We start from the raw sequence: 23,700 nt of genomic DNA, 5'->3' as shown, positions 1-23,700 counted from the left end.
GGAATAGGCTCTTTTTAACATTTTCGTGAGCAATATAACGGAAGGGCTGTCTGGAAAGTTTTGCCTCTTTGCAGATGATACTGAACTATGTAATAGAGTAGACACCTCTGATGGTGTGGATAGCATGATGAGGGATACAGTGAAGCTTGAAGAATGGTGTACAATTCAGTACCTAAGATTTAATGCAAAATAATGAAGGGTCATGCATTTGGGCTGCAAAAATCTGAGGGGGACAGTATAGGGGGTGAAATACTTCTGTGCAAAAAAAAAAAAACAGCAGGGCCTGGGGAACATCATATTTAATAACTTTAAAGTGGCCAAACAGCTAGAAAAATTGTCAGCAAAAGCCAAAATGACACTTTGGTGCATAGGGAGACCCCATTTAGAGTACTGTGTACAGTTCTGGAGATGGGATCATGGAGACAAACAATCTGAATTCAAGAAAGCATGGGACAAGCACGTACAATCTCTACAGGAGAGGAAGGGATAGGATATTGTATAGAGAGGAAGACTGGATGAACCATACAGTCTTTATCTGTCATTTTTCTGTTTTTATAATTCATTGCTACTGTTACTAATGGCACAACCAATTGTGCAAGCCACTTTATAAATTTAACAAAAAAAACCCAAACCAAATCAGGGTTTTGCCTATTTTAATTGTTGAACTGTTAAAAGGGACAGTGTGTGAAATTATAGAAACCCCTTGGGAAGTTTCTGTATGTTATATGGGTAGCAGCCTTGTGGTTAGAAAGTAGGCTGAAAACCAAGGAACCCAACCTTCAAATCCTGCAACTCTTAGAGCAGTGTTTCCCAAGTCTGGTCCTGGAATAGCCCTAGTCAGTCAGGTTTTCAGGATATCCACAATGAATATGCATGAAAGATTTGACACAATGGATCAGTGTATGCAAATCAAGTTCATGCATATTCATTGTGGATATCCTGAAAACTTGACTGGCTTGAGACAGACATGGGAAACAACTGGTTGCCCTGGGATTTGTAGTATGGAGTGTTGCCATGATTTTGGTTTCTGCCAGGTACTTGTGACCTGGCTTGGCCACTGTCTGGAAAACAGGGTACTGGGCTAGATGGACCATTGGTCTGACCCAGTATGGCTACCCTTATATTCTCATGTCCCAAGGACTGGATTGAGAACCTCTGAGCTAGAGTGACTGATTATACAGTTTTATACCTACATCCTTCCACATCTCTTCTAAGTACAACTGACCTCTCCTCCCCTGGGCAGATTTAACTGCTCTCTTTAAACTAAAATGTTCATGCACAAAATAAAGCCTCCAGGGCTGTCTAGATCACAGTTAAACCTTCCCCTATTTGAAAAAAAAAAATGTTTTTTTTTTTTTTTCATTCCAACCTCTTACTTTTTCTGCTGACAACATGAACATTTCCCCCAGTGGAACACAGAATTTCTAGGCAACATAATACTGCAATAGAAGGAACAGAAATGCCTAAAAAGGACTTATTAAAATCATGTAAAATGGCAGCATTTTACTAAAAAGCACACACTGTACCACCACTATTGAAAAGCTGGTGATGTATTCCTTCACTTCCTTCAGGAAATGTACTAGTGCTTGAAATCTAGAAAACATTATGACATATTACAACAAAGAAAAAACAAAGATGTTTGCACATAAGGACCACTTTGTCTACCCAGTCTGAATACTTGCTACCATACTATTTGCAACCTTTTCCCTCCATCCCTTCCTCTGCTGCTAATGCCCCTTTTTTGTTTGTCCTGAACATGCTTGAATTTTGCCACTGTTTTGGCTCCTATGACCTCTGCTGAAGTTCATACTAGATGACCATCACCTTCTCAATGATGAAGCATTCTCTCTTATTACTCTCCAATTCTTCAGCTTCACATGAGGAACTGAGTTCGATTCCCGGCACAGGCAGCTCCTTGTGACTCTGGGCAAGTCACTTAACCCTCCATTGCCCCATGTAAGCCGCATTGAGCCTGCCATGAGTGGGAAAGTGCGGGGTACAAATGTAACAAAAAAAAAAAACAAGTTTGTAATTCTATAGAAAATGCTACCTTCTAGTATCTTATTGAAGCCTGTGAGATGTTGGAGCATGTGTATCATGATCTCTTTCTTTTTTCCAGAAAGACTTAATGCCTTCAATCTTTCCATCTATGGTTTATAGCAATGCCTCTCATTTGAGTTGCCTCCATCTTAACAATGCAATATAATGTTGAAAATGTGGTCTCCACAGGTTGAGTACTTGATTCAGTTTCTCTCCTCTCAAAATGCAGGATTTTGACTTTTTTGGTTTAAAAGTACTATTACAAAATTGTTGACCAGTCCTTCAATGTTTTTATAGCTCTTCCTGGCATATCTACTCCATTCAAGGTTTCCACACATCCAACTTTTCCTTCTTGCCTTTCTACATCTTCACTTACAAAGAATAGAACTACCATTGACTGTTTCTCCCCCTACCTCCTCCCAAAGAAAAGTTTTGGACACTCTCTTCCAAGTCTTGTTGCTTAACCAGTTTCTGGACTTTTAGCTGTTTGTTCTTCCTAGTACCAAGACTGATAACTTGTCACCAGCTGAAATGGAACAGTATTAAAGGCCTTACTGAAATCTACTACCCTAATCAGGGAACTCAAGCTTATTTATGGGACCCTTTAATATGAGAATGTCCAGGTATACCTTTCACTAATGCTTCAATTCCTTTACCCACTACTAAGGCAAACTAATAGATCTGTAAGTTTTCACCTCTTCCTTGAGCTACCCTTGGAGATTAGTGTGTTGCATCTGCTCTTTTCCAGCCTCTTAAACCTGTTTCCAGTGACAGCATAACACTGGCACTTGTAGACTGTTACTACCATAGAGTTTTAAGCAGTTCACAATCCAAACTAGCAGGACATACTCCTGGGAATTACAGAGAACACAGTACAACAATGATACAATATAACACGACAAGATTTTAACTCAAAATGTATTTCCTAAATACCACAGTCCAAAGATTTTTTTCTAAAAACCTGATAAGAATAAAACGGATCAAAACATACAGAAATCTCTTGCCAAATTTTAGGAGCCTGATAAGCTAGAAATATCTCATGTATCTTAAATCTCTTCCTACCTCTAACAGAAGGAAATATAAAAGATGAATTATTAATAGCTCTTCTATTTCTAGAATGACTAACAAATTGAAATTGAGACAGTATTCCGGGCAAGCACCATTTAAGATCTTAAACAGGAGACATGAGAACTTAAATAGAACCCTGGCTTCCATGGGAAGCCAGTGTAATCTTATGTAATAACCTGAGATACTATCATGTTTGTTTAGCACAGAAAAAAAATACTGTGATATTCTGAATTGTTTGAAGTCTTTTTAACATTTGTTTAGTGCCACATAAGTAAATACAGTTACAACAATCCAACTTGGACAATAGTAAAGCCTGGACCAATGATCTAAATTGATCAGTTTCAAAAATTTTCCTAACACACCTCAGTTTTCTTAATAAAAAGAATGAATTTTTAACTAGGGCATTAATATGTGGGTCAAGAGATAAATGTTTGATCCACATTGAACCCCTAGTTCTTAATTATGGGAGAAAAATTGTCAATGAGGCCCCACTTGAGTATTGTGTTCAGTTTTGGAGGCCTTATCTCACTAAGGATGTAAAAAGACTTGAAGCAGTTCAGAGAAAAGTGACTAAAATTGTACTGCATTGTAACATTTATACCCCGCGCTTTTCCCACTTTAATGGCAGGTTCAATGCGGCTTACAAATATAACAGGTTTACAATAAATGTTAAGTAGTAGTAGTAAGATAACACAAAATGAATAAAACAGCTGAACATTGTATATAAAGAGGTGGACAATAAAAAGTGGTAAGTAAGATGGGTAAGGGAGGAAGGTGGTAGAGGTAGGGAGTGGGAAGAGAGTGTAAATTGGGATAGTGTGTTGTAATTAAGGAAGAATGTATAATGATGGCTGGAAGAGGGATGAAATCAAAAAGGGGCAAAAGAGGAAGCGTATTTCAGGTTCTGTCATAAGGTTGGATTCAGGAGGTGCAGAAGGATCTTAATTTAAGTCAAGTCCTTTGTGTAGGCTTGCTTGAAGAGGTAAGTTTTTAGCAGCTTCCGGAAGGGTAAATGGTTATTGACTGTTCGAATTGATCTTGGTAAGGCGTTCCAGAGCTTGCTACCTAAAACGGAGAAACTGGATGCATAATATGTTTTGTACTTGATTCCTTTACAGTTGGGAAGATGTAAGTTTAGATACGTTCGAGAAGATCTAGAGCGATTCCTGGCAGGAAGGTCAATCAGATTGTACATGTAGGCTGGGGATTATTCATAGATAATCTTATGAATCATCGTGTGGACTTTGAAATTTATTCGTTCCATTACAGGGAGTCAATGAAGTTTTAAACGGAGAGGTGTTGCGCTCTCAAACCGCAACTTACCAAAAATAAGTCTGGTTGCCGTGTTTTGGGCAGTTTGGAGTTTTTTTCAGAATTTGGGCCTTGCATCCAATAAAAACACTATTGCAGTAGTCAACATGGGTGAGTACAGTGGATTGGACCAAATTGCGGAAGGTGTTTAGAAGATAAGGTTTCACATGCTTCAACATCCACATCATTTTGAACATTTTCTTTGTCGTAGCTTTTGCGTGATTTTCCATAGTTAGGTATTTGTCTAATAATACTCCTAATATTTTTAGGTTGTCTGATATGGGGATGGTGATGTCAGGGGTGTTGATTGTAGTCATAGAGAGTGTAGAGTACTGGGATGTAAGGATTAAGCATTGTGTTTTCTCCTTATTCAATTTCATCTTGAAAGCATTGACCCAAGAGGCAAAGATGTTCATCCCATTGATTATTTTATCGGAAATTTCTGCAATGTTGGATTTGAAGGGGATAAAAATAGTGACATCATCTGCATAAATGAAGGGATTGAGTCCAAATTTAGAAAGGGATTTGGCTAGAGGGATCATTAGGTTAAAGAGGATCGTGGAAAGAGGTGAACCTTGGGGTACCCTGCATTTTGATGACCAGGGAGATGAGATAGATGTGGTTGATTTGACTCGATAGGACCTTGAGGTGATGAAACCTTTTATCCATTTGATGATGTTTCCACTGATTCCAAGTTTGTCAAGCAGCTTAGCAAGGATATCATGATTCACCATGTCAAATTGCAAAAGTAGGATGTTGTTTCCAAATGATATTTCATTTTTGAACTTGGATATTAAGGTAATACCGTTTCTATGCTGTGGGCCGGTCGAAAGCCCGACTGCGACTCATGAAGGATGGAGAACTTTTGAATGAATTCGTTGAGTTGGGAGGTTACTCAGTTTCCCAGCAGTTTGGCCAACAGTGGGATGGAGGCCACAGGGTGGTAACTGGTGATATCATCTGCTGGTTTCTTGATGCTTTTTGGTATGGGTGTAAGTAATATATTACCATGTTCGGTGGGGAAAGATCCCTGTTGAAGGAGGAAGTTTGAGTGAGTGGTGAGGTTTGTAATGAAGCGTGCAGGTGCATTCTCCATTAGATAGTTGGGACAAGGGTCAAGGTGGTAGTGTGCTTTAGAGAGTTTAGATATTGTAGTGGAGATTTCTTCAGTAGTAAGAGGGGTGAAGTGAAAATGGTACGGGATTTACATAGCAAGACGTATTCAGAGAGACATTGACCTAAACATATTCAATCATTCTGACTTCAAAGGTCTTACGTTCTTGTATGGTTTTAAAGTTACCTTTCAGTATTCTCACTGTGAAATCACTGGTACAGTGTCCTGGTTCTGTGAAGTGCTGTCCCACCGGGGTGGGGGCCCTACTGGCTGTATTGTTCATGTGATGTCTATGTAAATTGAATCTTGTCTTAAGCATCTGGCCTGTTTCTCCAATATAGCATCCTTCGTTACATTTTTTACACTGAATGATATATACCACATTGGAAGATGAACAAGTGAAAGATCCCTTTATGTTGAATATCTTTCCTTTGTGGGTAACTGTGGGGTCCTGTGAAATATTTTGGCATAGTTTGCAACTGGATAAATTACAGGGACGTGTGCCCTTCTGTTCCTTTTCAGTCTGTGATGGAAGTTTACTTCTGATTAGCTTGTGTTTTAAGTTGGGTGGTTGTCGGAAGGCCAGTACTGGTGGGGATGGGAATATCTCTTTCAGTAATTCATCCTCCTGGAGTATAGGTTATATGCTATATTGGAGAAACAGGCCAGATGCTTAAGACAAGATTCAATTTACATAGATATCACATGAACAATACAGCCAGTAGGGCCCCCACCCCGGTGGGACAGCACTTCACAGAACCAGGACACTGTACCAGTGATTTCACAGTGAGAATATTGAAAGGTAACTTTAAAACCATACAAGAACGTAAGACCTTTGAAGTCAGAATGATTGAATATTTTAACACCCAACAGAAAGGGCTTAACAAGGACCTGGGGTTCCTAGCCTATTATAAACCATAAAGCTGTATGTCTCTGTTGATCACCCCACCCCTCACCTATCCACACCCATCCTGTTAGAATATCAATGATATGCTTTGATGTCCCCATGCATACCTCCGACCCACCCCCATCCTCCCACCCTGTCAGACTGTCATAGTAATGCTTGAATGTTTTCACTTATATACACTGTCAGCTAGCACATTTGCTTATTTCCGATCTGACGAAGAAGGGCAACCTTCGAAAGCTAATCAAGAAATGTATTAAGTTATGTCCAATAAAAAAGGTATCATCTTATTTTCTTTTCCATGTTTTATTCCTCCTTTATGTATCTGTTCAAGGTATCTTTACTTCCTGGATTCTCCTTTTCACTATACCTGTCCTGCCCTTTAATTTTTATATTCCCCCATTTAGTCTTCCTCTTTAAAAACTTACTAGAGCTGAAGAACCTTTTACCTCTTGTCTTAAGTCACAAGACAATATACTCCTCTGAGCCTTTGTCAGTAACTGACCTTCCTGCCTCCCTTTGTTTCTTAAGTAATTGTGCCTGCTCTCCTCCTGTCTGAACTTTCAGAATTCTATTATTTTTGCTCCTTTCCTTCTAGTTCATTAGTGAACCATAATGCTCGCTTCATTCTTTTCACCTAAAGATGGCTCATACAAAGACATCAATGCCTCTTTTCTCACTGTACCATTTAAATCCCCCTGTTTCTGATAACTACTACTACTTAACATTTCTAAAGCGCTACCAGGGTTACGCAGCGCTGTACAATTTTAACACAGAAGGACAATCCCTGCTCAAAGAGCTTACAATCTAATGGACAAGTGTAGAGTTAGTCAAGTAGGGTAGTCAATTTGGGGCATGCACGATTACATGAAAGGTACAAAGGTATAAAGGTTAGGTGCCGAAAGCAATATAATGATAAGGTTTAGGATTAGGATTCCTCTTCTAGTACATATTGTTTCAAGTCCAGCATTTAAATGCATATATATGGTACAGTGGTCCCTGGCAGTACACTATCTTAAGCTTTGCTGCATTGTTTATTCAGACTTAGATGATATCATTTACAGTTACTAGACTTATGCACTGAAGGCTCATTTAGAATGGTCAATGACAAGGTTCTGAAGTTAATTTTAGAACTGGTTGTATAAATATAGCAACTTTAGATACAGAACATTTTCCATTCTAAAATCACTGCTTGTAAATCCAACACAAATGCATATTTATGCTGCTCTGGAGCAGGTGTTAAGTATATACATGTCTACCTGCACTCTCACAGCATATGCTCAAAGTCCAAATTCCCACCAATTCTACCCCCTGGGTATCACAGGCAACAAAAGTGTAGCAAACAGCACATGTTAATATCAAAGACATTAACACATAGGTAAAAAGTATAAGTAGGATAATGCGTTAAGTATACTTGCGTGTGTATCTGGTTGTTAAGTTTGCAGAATGTGGTTTTTGAGTGTAAAACACAGTTCAACACACAGAAAGCATTTCTAGAAGTTATGTTTCCTGTTTTGTAACCTCACAGACTTAAGAGATGAACACAGATGTATCATCTTTGGCTATTTACCATTTGGGTAACTTCTATACTGTGTTATAGGAGTAAATGGGAATGATACCGATGTACTCCTGTGATTATATTTTGCACAGCTTATTATCTAAATGTTATACTTCTGTATGTTTACTTTATCTTTGTTGTCATATGTAATTTGATTGTATGCTGTTTGGATTAGAACAAGACCCCTTATATAAAAGTTAATTAAACTGAGAACAGGAGGCAGTTCTCCAGCCATCCAATGACAAGGTATGGTAATTCACCTCTCTTCTGCCAAGATGTATCTGACAAGTTAAAGTTAGTGTTTTCTATCTAGTTATATAAGAAAAATCATGTTGTCTCGCACCAAGGTCCATCAAGACCATCTGTCTCCAACACACCGGCATGTCCCCGTCACAAATACTTGACGGATCCCAAGAAGTAAATCTATTTCTCATAACTCATTTCAAGAGATAAGCAATAGGTTCATAACCCTGGCTAATAATTTTTTCTTCAACATTTCCTCCAGAAACTAGTACAAACCTCTTTTGAACCCCACTGATCTGAACGATGTCGTCAGGACAACTATCAGATTCCACAGCTTAATTATATGCTTTGTGAAAAAAAAAAAAAAAACATTTTCTATGATTTGTTTTCATTCTGTTGGTTATTTCATAGAGTATCCTCTTGTTTTGGTGTTGTTTGAAGGTTAATCCCACTCATAATTTTATAACATTTCCATCACATTCCTTCTTGTCTTTTCTCAAAGCTACAGAACTCAATCTATTTAGCCTGTCTTCATAAGGGAGGTATTCCAGCCCCTTTATCATTTTTGTCTCTGAATCTTTTTTTAGTTCCGTTAAATCCCTTATGAGATGGGGATAACTATAACTGCACACAAAGCTCAAGCTATGGTTCCACCATGGAGCTATATAGATGCACAAGAGTCTGTTTTGTTTTCCATCCCTTTTTGAATAATCTCTAACATTCTAATTGCCTTCTTTTCTTGGCAGCTGCAGCACATTAGTCAGAAAATTTCAACATATTGTCCACAATGATTCCAAGATCTTTTTCTTGGGTGGCGATTCCTAATTCATAACCCATAATTTTGTACCTCCAGCTGGGATTTTATCTCTGTGCGCCATCTTGCACTAACCCACATTAAATTTCATCTGCCATTTAGATGCCCCAGTCTCCTAGTCTCACAAGACCCTTATGTAAATTCTCACAATCCTCTGCTGTTTAAAACCACTTCTGCTGTTCACAAATAATCTACAAGAAAGAATCAATGAGTAACATGTTCTATAACTTTTTCCATGTTGAAAACTGACAATCCAATCCTACCATCTCTTTTCTTATCTTCTGTACAATAGAGAACTGTCTCCTGTTCCGTGATTCTAATTTCCTGAGGAGGCTATCATGAGGACTCAAATGCCTTTTGGTTGGTAAGGATGACTAAAGAACATGTTAAAGGTGAAAACCACTACAAGGTGGTTAATGCTTATTACACAACACTCCTACCCCATTGAAAGGTTCTTTCTCATTTTGCACCTTGTAGGAAAATACTCAGTACAAGATACCATCCAACATCTCTGCTATGAGCTGAAAAAGTAAAGTCATGCATTCCTACCTTAATCACATGGAGGAGCACATGGTTGTTCAGAAGCAAATGGTTTTCTGACAGAATAAAGGGGCTGGGGAAGGGCACTATAGACTCCCAGTTGCTCAATTTCCTTTCATACACCGTCACAATCACACAATTGCAAGTAACAAAGATCCCTATATTTCCTATTATTACAACAAGTTACAGTATCCATATACACCAACACTATATCTGTGCATGGGACTAAGCAAAGGTATGACAGAATGCACGTTCCCTCTAATATGCTAAAAACTGGATGGAAAAAAAGTCATTTGCTATGTGCTTCTTACTTGGGTAAAGTGACCCTCTTGGGAAAGAGAGAGAAAAAGATGGAAAATTAGTTTATTTTGTGCTGAAAATAAAAAGACCCCCAACAATTCTCATAATTTCTCTTTTACATAGGTCTCCCTAAATCTGATGGGTCCTCTTATCCCTACCCATCCCTTTACTTTCCCATGAATTATCACTAAACGTAACTCAAACAGCAATCCACTGAACAGTTATGATGGAACCCCTCCAGGATGGCATGTCTCCTCTGTTGTTTAGATGTCGTGCGCCGTACAAAGGTTGTGGGGGGAGCACATTCTCTAACCACCAACTGGGTCAAAGAGCTCAGGCCATCAACTCTGGCCAGGGGACAACAGACATTTGGCCTTACAGTCATTTGTTTTTCATTCTATATTTTACAATGGGGGTGGGGGGTGGTACAGGAATCCTACGTATTCCTTACTGAGTTTAAAACAGAATGAGTTTTTAAGGAAACAGTAGTAACGGGCTGCAACCTCAGACGATCCCAAAGCGCTCAGCTCTTTTTCTCTTCTTTGCCTGAAACAAGGAAAGGATGACAAAAAAGGAAGAGTTTCAGATACAAGACTGATACACGGATTAAATCTTGGACTTGCAAAAATAAGAGCAGAAGATGAAAAGGCAACAGCCTGGCAGGGTCCAAAACGATAATGGAATTTAAACAGGCTTGGGGCAGATATGAGGGACAGTAGTAGGAACACGATATGAAGTTGAGTAGACACTGGGGAGAGAGAAAGGGAGAGCTGGTGCTGGTTTAGGCATGGGAATATATTTGGTCATCTGCCCAAAATGGGAAAAAAAAAAAAACTAGAGAGGCAAGGCAAACCTGGGCAGAACAGATAGATAACAGTATATAATAAGTAATTGACCTTTCACGTTACATTCTGTGTTTTTATTACACTAATTTCAGATATTGGTATAGCCTCCAAACCCAAAACTAAAAGTTACAGTACTATCTGCATCCTGCACATAGCCTTATTCCTTCTCTACACTGTATCCCTAAGTTTTGCTTAGTTTTGTCTTAACCTATGGCTTAACTTATACTTTTATTATAGTCATACTCTGAGCTTTGAACTCACTTCAGTATCTCCTTAGCTATCCAAGTTGAATTCACTCTATACTATGGAACCACCATTTGCTTCTCAAGGTCTCTCTGCGTTTCTTACCAAGGTCATTCTTCAGCTATTTTTTTTTTTTAGATGCAGCAGGGCTCTTTACTGATGGCAAAACAGCACGAAAGCATCTTACTCAAATTTGTAATCATTTCAAAGAGGAGCTTTCAAAGATTTTAGACATTTGTTTCTCCTCCATCAAAGAAAGGTGAACCAATACAGTATTATAACTGTGCATAAGACAGCTAAATACCATTATACTACTGATTATAACTATTGGTTAGATTTTATGTAAGAAAATTAAATCAAATTTGCAGAGATAATGCTGAAATGGTTCTATTAACTTTCAACAGAAGACATTTTTCCTTGATAGTAGGCGCTGCACTAACTTGAAAAGGAGCTTAAAGGGAATTAAATTTGTGATTAACAATTGAAAAGGAATCACCTGCTGTCCCCTCCTCAGCTGGTTAAGTCTCAAAGCACAGTGCCAACCACCATACAAGACAGGAGCTGCCACACACAGCATGCACTGCAGAAATATGCCATTCCCCTCCCCCATGCTGGAAACTTCTAGCAACTCAAAAACCCTTGTAATCTTTAAACACCAGGCATGCAGAGTTTAATGTTTTACTAGCACAAACACACAAAGCTTTAAATGGGTGAGCCTGCAGCTGAAACAACCTATTGATTTTACTAAATGTTATTTATTTAGTCTTTTTTTTGTGCTTTGGCTAAATGACTTTCCCCCTATTCAAGGCACCATGCTCAGAGAAGAGGTAACTGTGAACAATGGTCACTTCAGAAGGATGGAAGCCCTCTGAGGCAGAAGGGAGGTGAAGAAATTAGGAAAGGGCAAAGGTTAACATGCTCCCATTCATGGAAAAGGTGAGAGGAACACTAAAAATGCAGTCAACCTCCCCCCAGATACTTCTTTAGTGCTATACACCAGAACCTTATAAATCTCAGGAATTAAAAAAAAAATAGAATAAATAGCCTGGGGAGGCAACAGGGTGGGAAATTACAGGACTAATTTAGATACACTAAAAACAAAGAAGTTCTTTATAAAAGACAAAATTAATATTTTCTGTCTCCAGCACTACATCTCCCAGAGTATTGTGTATTTATGGATGCTTGAAATAGGCATGAGGCCAGTAACAAATTCATAATTTAAAAATAAAGTAAATAAAATCTTCAGGGGTAATGGCTGCTGATACCCTTTCTCCTCTTCCACATCACAACCAAAACAAATCAGTAGGCTAGTTAGCTAAACTAAGGGAAAAGCTTTGCTGTAGACAAATGGACACAGGTGAGCAAGAAGCTGCAGGCTGCACAGATGGAGGACAGTGGTAAACATTATCTATATTCTATATGTGTATGTGCATGCACGTGTGTATATGTATACATGTATAGACAAATTACCTCAGAGTCTTCTGTGACTCCTGCTGAACTTGTTAGGATGCCAAATCGTTCCTTCCTCTTCTTCAGCTTCTCGTCATCTTCACTCTGTTAGAAAGAAAAATGTTGTAATTTTTTTTAGAAAAGATTATTTACAGGAATTAATCGTAACAAAAATACATATTAAAAAGACAAACTCAGATCCTGTACATGAGGAAGAAAGCTTCCTGGTACATACAAAATATGACTACCACCAAGGTTTTTTTTTTTCTTTTCTCCCAGAACAGATATGCAAGCGGCAGAACTTTGCCTATTCTAGAATGTGTAAAGGCAGGTGGATCTTCCTCCCACTATTAGAAGTGCACCTTGATGAATTTGGAACTTTTTGCTGCTCGAAGCTCCAAAACCCTCAAGAAAGCACCATCCTGAAAACAGAAAAGCAAAGTTGCTTACCTGCAACAGTTGCTCTCCAAAAGCAGCAAGATACCAGTTCTCAAATGGGTGACCAACAAAGCCCAGGCCAGAGAGAATGTAAAAAAGCTCCAAGAGCTTTCTAGAGCAGTGCACCGTTCATGGGCAGGACTTCCTGCATTAGTGCCGTCACACAGGGCCACTTCCATTCCATACAGCGTTAAGGAACACACCAACTCCTAGAGATGGCATGTGGGTTTTGTGAGAACTGTTATCCTGCTGTCCTTAGAGAACATCCATTACAGGTAAGCAACTATGCTCTCCCCTTAGAGCAAGCAGGGTACTCATCCCTTACAAGTATTACCTTTGACATAAAAAAGGAAAAATGAAAACCAGAATAACAACCAGCAACAAGTAACAACTGGCCTTTTCTGTAATGATATGTGAATGTCTGCACAGATCATATCGCAACCTTGTGGATTTCATCCATAAAAGGATGATATCAGGTGGGTTACAGACACTGACATGGCCCTAGCATTATGACCCTGGACAAACCCTTCCAGGATCAAGTCTGCCTGGGCCTAAGTGAAAGAGATGCAGTCTGTTATCCAGATTAGAAAGTATGTGCATGACTAAAGCAGTCCCACATTTACTGTAGTCAAAGGAACCAAAGCTGGGTGGTCCTTCTGAAGGGTTTTAGTCTACTCCAAGGCAGCAGCTAATGTTCTTTTGCAATGCGAGCTGTACAAGGTATTGCTCACTTTCAGGGATACATGGAAAAAAAATGCTGGAAGGACAAATCAACTGCCAGGAACTTAGGATGCATGTAGGAAATGCAAAAACATGGTGTGGAGGTCATTTTAGAAGCATCTACATTTGTAAACTGTGGCATTTACATGTTTGACTAGCTACATGTATAAATGGCAGTTTCAGAAAGCTACATACTATATAAGTGGGGCAATTCTAACAAAAAAAAAAAACCAAACAAAAACCAAATTTGCTAAACTCAGTGCAGAGCAGTGGCTAAAGAAGTTAGACACTAGAATGCGGGCACAAAAGTGTCAGATTTTGTTGCTTTCTGATAATTGTGCTGCACACAGTGATGATGTCAGGCTGTCTAACGTCAAGGTGGTCTTCCTGCCACCAAACACTACCTCTCTGATCCAACCTATGGATCAAGGGCATAATAGCCAATTTCAAAAAACATTATCGGGCTCTTGTGCTAAGTCATCCGATGAACATTATGGATGACCAGATTGGCAAGGATAAACGTGCTGTTGAACTGGCTCGTAATCTATCACTGTTGGATTCCCTACATATGCAGAAAGAAGCCTGGAATCATGTTACACAGGCAACCATTGTGAACTGCTACAAGCGGGCAAGTTTTGTTAAGGATGTGGAGAGGGACGAAACAGATGCAGCTGTTATCCCAGCCGGTGTTACTAAAGAGGAGTTTCATCACTACGTAGCTGTTGATTACGATTTACAAACAGCTGATGACAGCACTGATCTTGAGATATGCGTCTACACGCAGGCAACGGCTGATGATGAAATGAGCAGTGAGGCACATGCTGACGAAATTCAACAACCTCCTGTCACTTTTGCAAGAGCGCTAGAGAGTTTCAACACCATGTGGGCCTATCTGGAGGCCACTGGATGTCAGTGCTATGACAGTTTTTACCGTCTGGCAGACGTAGTCTATGGAACTCACAGACACAATAGTGTACAGAGGACTATGACTGATTACTTCAAGTAAGCCTAACGTCAGTTAACGGAGACTGTATACTGTATGTATAATAAACAGTACTGTGCATATGTTTATCAGATGTCAAGCTTCTTTGGGTCACAACAGTTAAGTGCACACTCTGGTTAACTGCATGTATTTCTTTGGGGCCAGACCCTTGCACAAGCAAATTGCACTGTATATACATACACGTTTTTGTAAAATTAATGGTCTGGCTAGTCATGTTGGAAAATACACATGATTTGCCAGTATCCTTAACATGTATTTTATGACAGGCTCAGAGTTCAGTGCAGCCTTTTGTAAAATACCAGGGAAATATGAATGTACCAAGGGTTCAATTTGGAAAATGGGGCTTCACATTTCCTACTGAGGCCACTACTTTCTCTTTCTGTACTCATTACATTTTATTCTTTCTTGCAGATTTTTATTATTGAGTTGATTTACTATTGTAATAATTGTACTACTAGTATAGTTATTATGTTATGTTGTTTTTCTATTTCTAACGGTAAATATTTAGTTATCAAGTTAAATTTTGAATGCCTTTCACTTTGTTTCTGTGCTTCCATTCTACTTTGGTTACGCAGATTATAAATGCTAGGTTGAACTGAACACATGTGCTGAACCATCCTACTGTTATTAAATCTTGTAGAGGATACACAAATAATTAAGAGGCATAGAGCTGAATGATTGTGTGTTGAAGTGACCACCACCAAAAATAAGACACTCCAGTCAAATACTTCAGCTCACAAGAATCTAGTGGCTCAAAATAAAAGCTATCAGCATCACTACCACAGCTAGTACTTGCCAGTATGCAAGTATCTTAACCTGATGTCACCACCATGCATCTCTGTGGGTGTCAGCTCCGTTTGATCGAGGAACCATTTTATTTACAGGCAGTATGTCAAACAACAAAGGGAAAAAGGTGCCCAGAGAAACCATATTGAACTTTTCATTTATGAGGAATTTGTTCAAGGCTCCTAGGTCTAAGATGGTATAGAGGTTTCCTATTTTCTTTGGGATCAGCAAATAATTGTAGTAAAATCTTTGCGCTTTCACCTGGTAAAACAAGTTCAACTGTATTAGTCTATTAGCGGGAGGAGAGTTCTTTTAGAAGTTCATCATGATGCTGACAATTTGACTACAATACACTTGGTGAGCGATATGGAAGGTTTCCAATAGACGAAGTCTATATCAATTCCATATTATATTGAGAACCCAAGTATCCAAGGTTACAATGAGCCAATGGTTTACATAAAACCTCAGCTCCCCTCTCCCCTTTACAAATGTCTTGTCAGTACCCACTGGCGTACCTTCATAGGTGTGAAGCAGCTAATAGTGGTTTCTAATCTTGTCCACTATTTCATTGACCTTTTCTCCAAAAGTTTATTTCCCTTGCAACACACACCAGCAAGCCTTTCCAGTAAAAATATGAGGCCCGATACCTACAGTCATGAGAATCTGGGGCACCGATATCCAAGGAAGAAAGGTCTTAATGTCAACTTAAAATAATCAGACTGTACCTTATCATGGGTTTTTCACATTCCTATCCCTGTCCACTGATGTTCCAAAGGTCACCATATTTCTCTTGAGAAAAACATGTCCTATCCAGAATGTTTTGCATATACTGGTCCATAGAAAGATAGCAAGAAGCTATTTGTGAGGTAAGCACAAAACTCTGGTAATCTCTCCTCAAAAGAAGATCTAGGGTAAGGTCTCTCTGAGGGAGCAGCTTCTCAAAACCAGAAGCCCTCTGGATTCTATACACATAATCTACTTTATAGTTAAGTGTTAGCAGATTGCACAGGGAGAGGGTTCTCCCATGTTCTCATCAGTGCTTCCTTAAAGACACCATGAAAGGGCACTATTATGGCTCCTTCGGGGATGTGGGGTGTGTGGAAAGAGGATGTCCAGCATTTTTTCTTGGGCTATACTTCCTCCATTTTCTTGACAAACTCAGTGAATAGGTACTTTGGTGCAATGTTCTCTTTTCCTCTGAAAGAATGTGATATCAGAGAAAACTAGCAGATTTCTCCTCATCAGAGTTAGTTTTATGATCCATAAGCATAATCTGGATAGTTCAGACCATTCTAAAAAGTGTTCTGTGGCAAAAGGTCCAAGTATAAACTTGGCTAGTAGTGCTGTCCGATTCACTCAAAACTTTTTCGATTCAATTCACTCATATGAATTGGTTTTTAAATTTGATTCAGCTTAACTGAAACATAGGGGCCCATAGCCTCAGACATATGCTAATATTATAACAAAGTAACACAGACAGCAGCAATTGAACATTTTAAACATTACAGAAAGCATTTGCAATGAAAGGTTAAACTGTACCAGCCTCTACTTCTCTACAATGTCTACACTATCTCAATTATTGTTCAGAATTAAAATTAAGTTCAAAACATACCCCACCACCACCTCCACAAAAAAGGGCCCTTCATGAATAAATAGGACATGATATCAAATTCAAATATGTTTTCATAAAACAGTGATCCTAAAGCTAACATATTGCCAGAGGAGACTGTGACAGAAAAGTGTGTTTTAAGCCTGTAGAATTGCATTTCTCTAGTTTGGCCAGCAGGTGGTGCACATTATGTTTTAAGCTGTTACAAAGAACTGACCTTCTTTCTTTTAGTTAGCACACAGATAAAGGAAATGCCTATAGTGATATAACCAGTTTTGTTTTGTTTGTTTTTTTAACTTCTTGACTGGGCTCTGATTGGCCCAGGAGAGCTTCTCTTTTGAATTGTACTGGTTTTTTCACCAGTCTTAGCCCGGAAGAAAAGAGAGGCTCAGTAAACAAACAGTTATGTCCTTATTGTCCCAGGTACTTTTTAAAAAGTAAACAAATGTTTAGTTAGTGTTATAATTGATCCACATTTCAGTTACCTGTTATTGTTTGCTGATTGCACATTTTTTGTTCATTGTTCAATGTCAGACAATAAACATTTTCTTTTAGTTTATTGTCTCTGCCTGTCTGGACTGATAAAAAATCCTGGTGGTTTGTGTGATGGGTCTGCGAGTGCTTTCTGGGAACTGTGGGACCACTGGGATTGTGGATCCAGTAACCTAGAAATCAGTGGGGATAATTTGAGAGTGGGAGACTCGCCCAGAGGCAGCTGTGACTCAGTCAGTGGGAGGACAGCGATAGTGTATACAGGTGGATTTCTATAATCTACCACTGCATTCCACAAAACAAAGAGAGCAAGTTCAAACAAACCATTTTTCTCCTTTGATCTAGGCACAGGAAAAAAAAAAAAAGATTTTAAATGCTCACAGGTTTCAACCTGGAGGAGTGGAGTGGCCCAGTGATTAGAGCACCGGTCTTGCAATCCAGAGGTGGCCGGTTCAAATCCCACTGCTGCTCCTTGTGATCTTGGGCAAGTCACTTAACCCTCCATTGCCTCAGGTACAAACTTAGATTGTGAGCCCTCCTGGGACAGAGAAATACCCAGTGTACCTGAATGTAACTCACCTTGAGCTACTACTGAAAAAGGTGTGAGCAAAAATCTAAATAAATAAACCTAGTTCATGTTTGTTGTGGGATATAAATGTTTACTTATATTTACTTATCTACTATAATAAAACGCACCCTCAACATTCTGAGGACACTGACGTCACTGAAGCCACTCACACACCGGTTCGTGGTTTCATGGTGGTGAAGCCACAACATCTTCATGCCCCGCCCTCGTGTCACACGTGATGACGTCGAGGGCGGAACACGATAACAAGGCTAATTGGAGCGTGTTTCCCTACTCCTCCCCTTCCAAAAAATCCCAGCCGCCCACGACGTCCACATCAACCCAGCCCCTTTCGCCACATAGCCCAGCCCCTTAGAAGTTACCACCCCGCCCACGGTACCACACTCACCCTCAGCAACGTCCCTCGCCCCCGTCACCTCCCCGCTCCCCCTCCCCTTACTCGTGTCTCCCTGGTGGTCTAGAGGTACCTGTTCAGTCGGGGCAGGAAAGAAAGAGCCCCCCCTTTCCTGCCCGTAGCGGTGGTGGTAGCTTCCTTGCTGCATCGTGTGGGAGTCCGGCTCTCGGCGTTTCAAAATGGCCGCCGATAGTTCAAGCTGCATCGCGAGACTTCAACTCTCGGCGACCATTTTGAAACGCCAAGAGCCGGACTCCCACACGATGCAGCAAGGAGGCTACCACCACCGCTACGGGCAGGAAAGAGGGGGCTCTTTCTTTCCTGCCCCCACCGAACAGGTACCTCTAGACCACCAGGGAGACACGCGCAAGGGGAGGGGAAGGGAGTCCCCTGCCCGCTAGTGCCCGTTTCATCGCCGCCAGAAACGGAAAATTTTTACTAGTTTATAATAAATAAATAGAAACTCTAAATGTTGAACACCTGATTCTCATAACATCATGTCTGTTTTAGTGGCCCCTTACCAGGAGAAAAAAAAATCTCTGCACGAATATAACACGTGCTATGGTGTCCCTATAACCAGCCTCTCCAAATTACATATTGATTAAGATTTAACACGAATTACTACTCTACCTATGAAAAGTTATTCCATTATTATACTTCCTGTGTACATCTGTATGCTGCACAAGCCAGCATGTTTGAAAATATAAGTGGGATCAAATAAAAATGTTACCAGCATAAAAAAACAACATGGATGCAGCAGCCCAGCTCATATGCTTGTTTGCTTTGTTTTGATATACGGGGATGACAGCTGTGTGGGGGAAGAAAAAGAGATTAACCTAATTGGCTTCAGCATTTTGATGTCATCCCATCTCCTGCTTTCATCCAACCTCCTTGCATTGGTGCGGCTGCTGATCCTGTCCCATCCTGGTGTCAGTTCCTGTTCCAGGACAGAGCTGGCATCCTGCGCCACTAGAGAGATGGTGAGAGCGGGAGGGAGGGAAGCAGCAGCAGCTTTGGTGACAGCAGGTAGGGAGGGAAGCAGCAGCAGCTTCGGTGACAGCAGAAGGGAGGGAAGTGGGGAAATCCTGAATTGGGACTCAATTTTTTTCTGAAATAAAATCGATCTGAATCGATTCACCCAAAACGAATAGATTCAAATCATAAATTGGACAGCACTACTGGCTAGTAAATAAGGCCTCCATGATTTGATCATATATTTATAAAAGTAGGGTTTCTAATGTTACAAGTGTTTTAATCAGTGTTTATTGGTTAAAGCCTAAGTTAAAATGGGTGTTTAATGAAACAGAAAAACACTTCTAGTACTCTCTCATCCCTCTCCATCTTATCTCCTATCAGTGGTGTGCTGGAGCCGGCTCGCACGAGCCGGTTGTTAAATTTTCTTCTGGCTTGCGAGCCGGTTGTTGAAAATTGCTAACCGGCTCTGGCTCTCCTCCCTCCCTCCGGATCCGCCTCACCGCCAGCTTGTTTTTTGAATTCTTTGGGGCAGGCAGTCTTGCCTGCCCACTTCCAGTGCTGACTGTCCTCCCCTGCCGGTTCACGCTTTAAAAATGGCCGCCGAGACTTCTGCTGAAGTCTCTGCGGCCATTTTGAAGCGTGAATCGGCAGCGGGGGACAGTCAGTGCTGGAAGCGGGCAGGCAAGACCGCCTGCCCCGAAGAATTCAAATAACAAGCGGGCGGTGAGGGAACAGATTGGGAGGGAGGGAGAATTTGCCAAAAAACTAGGAAGGGAGTGGCAAGGGGGAAAAGGGAGTCGCTGCTGGGCATGGGTGGATGGAGGGAGGGGGGGGGGGTCGCTGGGTATGGGTGCATGCAGGGCAGGGGAGAGGAGGGTCACTGCTGGACATGGGTGGATGGAGGACAGGGAAAAGGAGGGTCACTGCTGGACATGGGTGCATGCAGGGCAGGGGAGAGGAGGGGAGAGAGAAGAAATGCTGGATATGGATGGAGGGGAGAGAAAAGTGAGGAAGGAGATGAGATGAGGGAAAAGGAAGCGAGGAGAAAAACTGCACATGGATGAAGAAAATAGGCAGAAGCTGAGGACCAGAAATGAAGAAGAAAGGAGGAAAGGAAAGAAATAAATGACAAGGAAGCCCTGGAAACTGAGTTAAGAGGACAGATAGCAGCAGAATCAGATACTGGGCCAGCATGATCAGAAAAACAAAGTCACCAGACAACAAAGGTAGAAAAAATAATTTTATTTTCATTATAGTGTTTGGAATATGTTCACTTTGAGAATCAGGTGCTCAGCATTAAAAGTTTATATTTATTTACTGATTTATGGCATTTTATCCCACATTAAACATGAATTAGATTGGAACCTGGGATCATTTAATTTTTTTTTCCTGGTGAGAGTGGGAAAGCGCAGGGTACAAATGTAACAAAAATAAAATAATAGAGCACATCCAAGGACATGGATTACTGAGACCGAGTCAACACAGCTATTGTGTGGGAAAATCTTGCCTGACCAATTTACTTCAATTCTTTAAAGTAGTATAAACAAATATGTGGACAAAGGGGAGCCGGTTGATATTGTGTATCTGGATTTTCAAAAGGCGTTTGACAAGGTGCCTCATGAAAGGCTACAGAGGAAATTGGAGGGTCATGGGATAGGAGGAAATGTCCTATTGTGGATTAAAAACTGGTTGAAGAATAGGAAACAGAGAATGGGGTTAAATGGGCAGTATTCACAATGGAGAAGGGTAGTTAGTGGGGTTCCTCAGGGGTCTGTGCTAGGACCGCTGCTTTTTAATATATTTATAAATGATTTAGAGATGGGAGTAACTAGTGAGGTAATTAAATTTGCTGATGACACAAAGTTATTCAAAGTCGTTAACTCGCGACAGGATTATGAAAAATTACAGAAGGACCTTACGAGACTGGGCGGCTAGATGGCAGATGACGTTTAATGTGAGCAAGTGCAAGGTGATGCATGTGGGAAAAAAGAACCCGAATTATAGCTGTCATGCAAGGTTCCACGTTAGGAGTTACGGACCAAGAAAGGGATCTGGGTGTCATTGTCGATAATACACTGAAACCTTCTGCCCAGTGTGCTGCTGCGGCTCGGAAAGCGAATAGAATGCTGGGTATTATTAGAAAAGGTATGGAAAAGGTGCAGCGAAGGGTGAGTAAAATGATAGCGGGGGATGGGATGACTTCCCTATGAAGAAAGACTAAGGAGGCTAGGGCTTTTCAGCTTGGAGAAGAGACGGCTGAGGGGAGACATGATAGAGGTAAATAAATTAATGAGTGGAGTGGAACAGGTGGATGTGAAGCGTCTGTTCACGCTTTCCAAAAATACTAGGACTAGGGGGCATGCGATGAAACTACAGTGTAGTACATTTAAAACAAATAGGAGAAAATTTTTCTTCACCCAACGCATAATTAAACTCTGGAATTCGTTTCCGGAGAACGTGGTGAAGGCGGTTAGCTTGGCAGAGTTTAAAAAGGAGTTAGACGGTTTCCTAAAGGACAAGTCCATAAACCACTACTAAATGGACATGGGAAAAATCCACAATTCCAGGAATAACATGTATAGAATGTTTGTACGTTTGGGAAGCTTGCCAGGTGCCCTTGGCCTGGATTGGCCGCTGTCGTGGATAAGATGCTGGGCTCGATGGACCCTTGGTCTTTTCCCAGTGTGGCATTACTTAAGTACTTATAATCCACAATTACAGACAGGTGGTAGGGGCCTGGGAGGGGGACAATGTGGATACACTCAAGACTTGAGTGATTGCTACTAATGAAGAAGCTCTTCAATGCCTTGCCTCCAGGAAAAGTTAAGAGTCTCGGCACTGAAGTTGGTGCCAGTGCAGTGATCCCCGCCAGATGGTGGTTCTGCATCTCGTGGAACTTCCTGTCCAGCTCATCAAACATTGCCAATGATGAATGAGGTGCAGGAGGAGAGGATACATTTTTCTGAATAACTTGACCTACATCAATTGTTGAACCTCAAGTCCTTGAAGGTTGAAGCAATCCTCGATCTACTCAAGCATGAGTAGTCCTATTTGCTGGGAGGCTTGGAAGGCAAAATGGCAGCTGCCTCAATCTCCTTGCTCCCAGTATCATGCACAAATAAGAACCAAGGTCAATGATTCCTTATCTTTGCTCTGCATCAAGATTCCTTGATGCTGGTACTGATCCTGTGGACTCCTTCACTTTAACGATGGTGTGTTCCAGCGACCTCCACTGATGTTCTTTAGTGGGATCTATTTCCACAAGCCAGGCATAATTCATGGACATCTGAGATCATCTTTGTCCCAATGGACTGTCTGTGCTTCTTGATGCTGCTGGGAGTCTCATTTCTGGGAAATTGGTAGAACAATTACTACTACAAAGTCAGATGGTTCAATGAAAAAAAATTGTTATCAATGCCAGCACAGGTCACAGCTGTGTCAAAAATTAACAACACACAAAAAACCCCCAAACACAAACCTAAATATGGGATTATTAAAAAAAAAGGACACGTGAACCTGAGGTGACACCATGTGAACAAATCTTGGGAAGTAAGACGAAGATTTATGTTCAATGAGCGCTTGGAAAAACTAGAGCACAGGTAGCCCCATACAACAAAGCTGGCATGGGATATACTAACGCATGCATAGTGCACAGCTCTATAAAGCTCAGATTTTGTTTTACATTATCTTCTGCCTAGGCCTACACATCCTGCATGTACTAGGAGGAAAAGGACAATCCAGGTCCTCTGCAACCAGAAAGAACTTCTGTTCAAGACCTGGAAACCATGTGAAACTGCCATGAACTACAAAATTGTTGGGTAATGGCAGAAGTGTACAGTATATTAAAGATAGTGAGCTTGATCAAATCTTTGGGAAATTAAACAAAAACAGAAAATGATAATTAATAAGGATCACAAGGCTTATATAAAGTGTCTTATTTCCTTATTGGTCTTTCCTCCCTGGTGCAGTGCCAAAACTACCTTGACCTCTAGCTTTATCGTAATACTAGTAAAAGAAGCCCGTTTCAGAGCAAATGAAACGGGGGCTAGCAAGGTTTTCGTTGCCAACACCCCCCTCCCTGGGCAACCCCTTTGCTGTTCCGGCATTGTTCCGCCCCCAATGTCATGACGTATGACGCAAGGGCGGGGCCCGGAGCGATTTCCCACCCCCGCCTCCCTCCCAACCCCTTCGTTGTTCTGCCATTGCTCCGCCCTAGAGGGCGGGGCCCGGAGCAATTTTGGTGGCTTCACCACCACGAACCTTCGAAC

The 23,700-nt window shown here is 40.8% G+C and overlaps 1 protein-coding gene across 2 annotated transcripts in view; it reads right to left on the bottom strand.

Annotated features, from left to right (window-relative positions):
- Positions 1 to 9,936: 9,936 nt before the first annotated feature.
- The window catches only part of SARNP (SAP domain containing ribonucleoprotein), a 159,673-nt gene continuing 145,909 nt past the window's right edge, over positions 9,937 to 23,700 (bottom strand). For both annotated transcript variants that reach the window (XM_030196726.1, XM_030196724.1), the window contains 2 exons: positions 12,451 to 12,534; positions 9,937 to 10,438 (listed from right to left, as the gene is read on the bottom strand). In XM_030196726.1, the coding sequence (XP_030052586.1) occupies positions 10,397 to 10,438; positions 12,451 to 12,534 (126 nt within the window). In that variant the 3' untranslated portion in view covers positions 9,937 to 10,396. The remainder of the gene's footprint in view (positions 10,439 to 12,450; positions 12,535 to 23,700) is intronic.

Source organism: Microcaecilia unicolor, chromosome 3, assembly GCF_901765095.1.
Source record: "Microcaecilia unicolor chromosome 3, aMicUni1.1, whole genome shotgun sequence".
In the NCBI taxonomy this organism is placed as follows: domain Eukaryota; kingdom Metazoa; phylum Chordata; class Amphibia; order Gymnophiona; family Siphonopidae; genus Microcaecilia; species Microcaecilia unicolor.
Note: the sequence above shows the minus strand (reverse complement) of the source record. Positions and strands in the feature narration are given on the sequence as shown.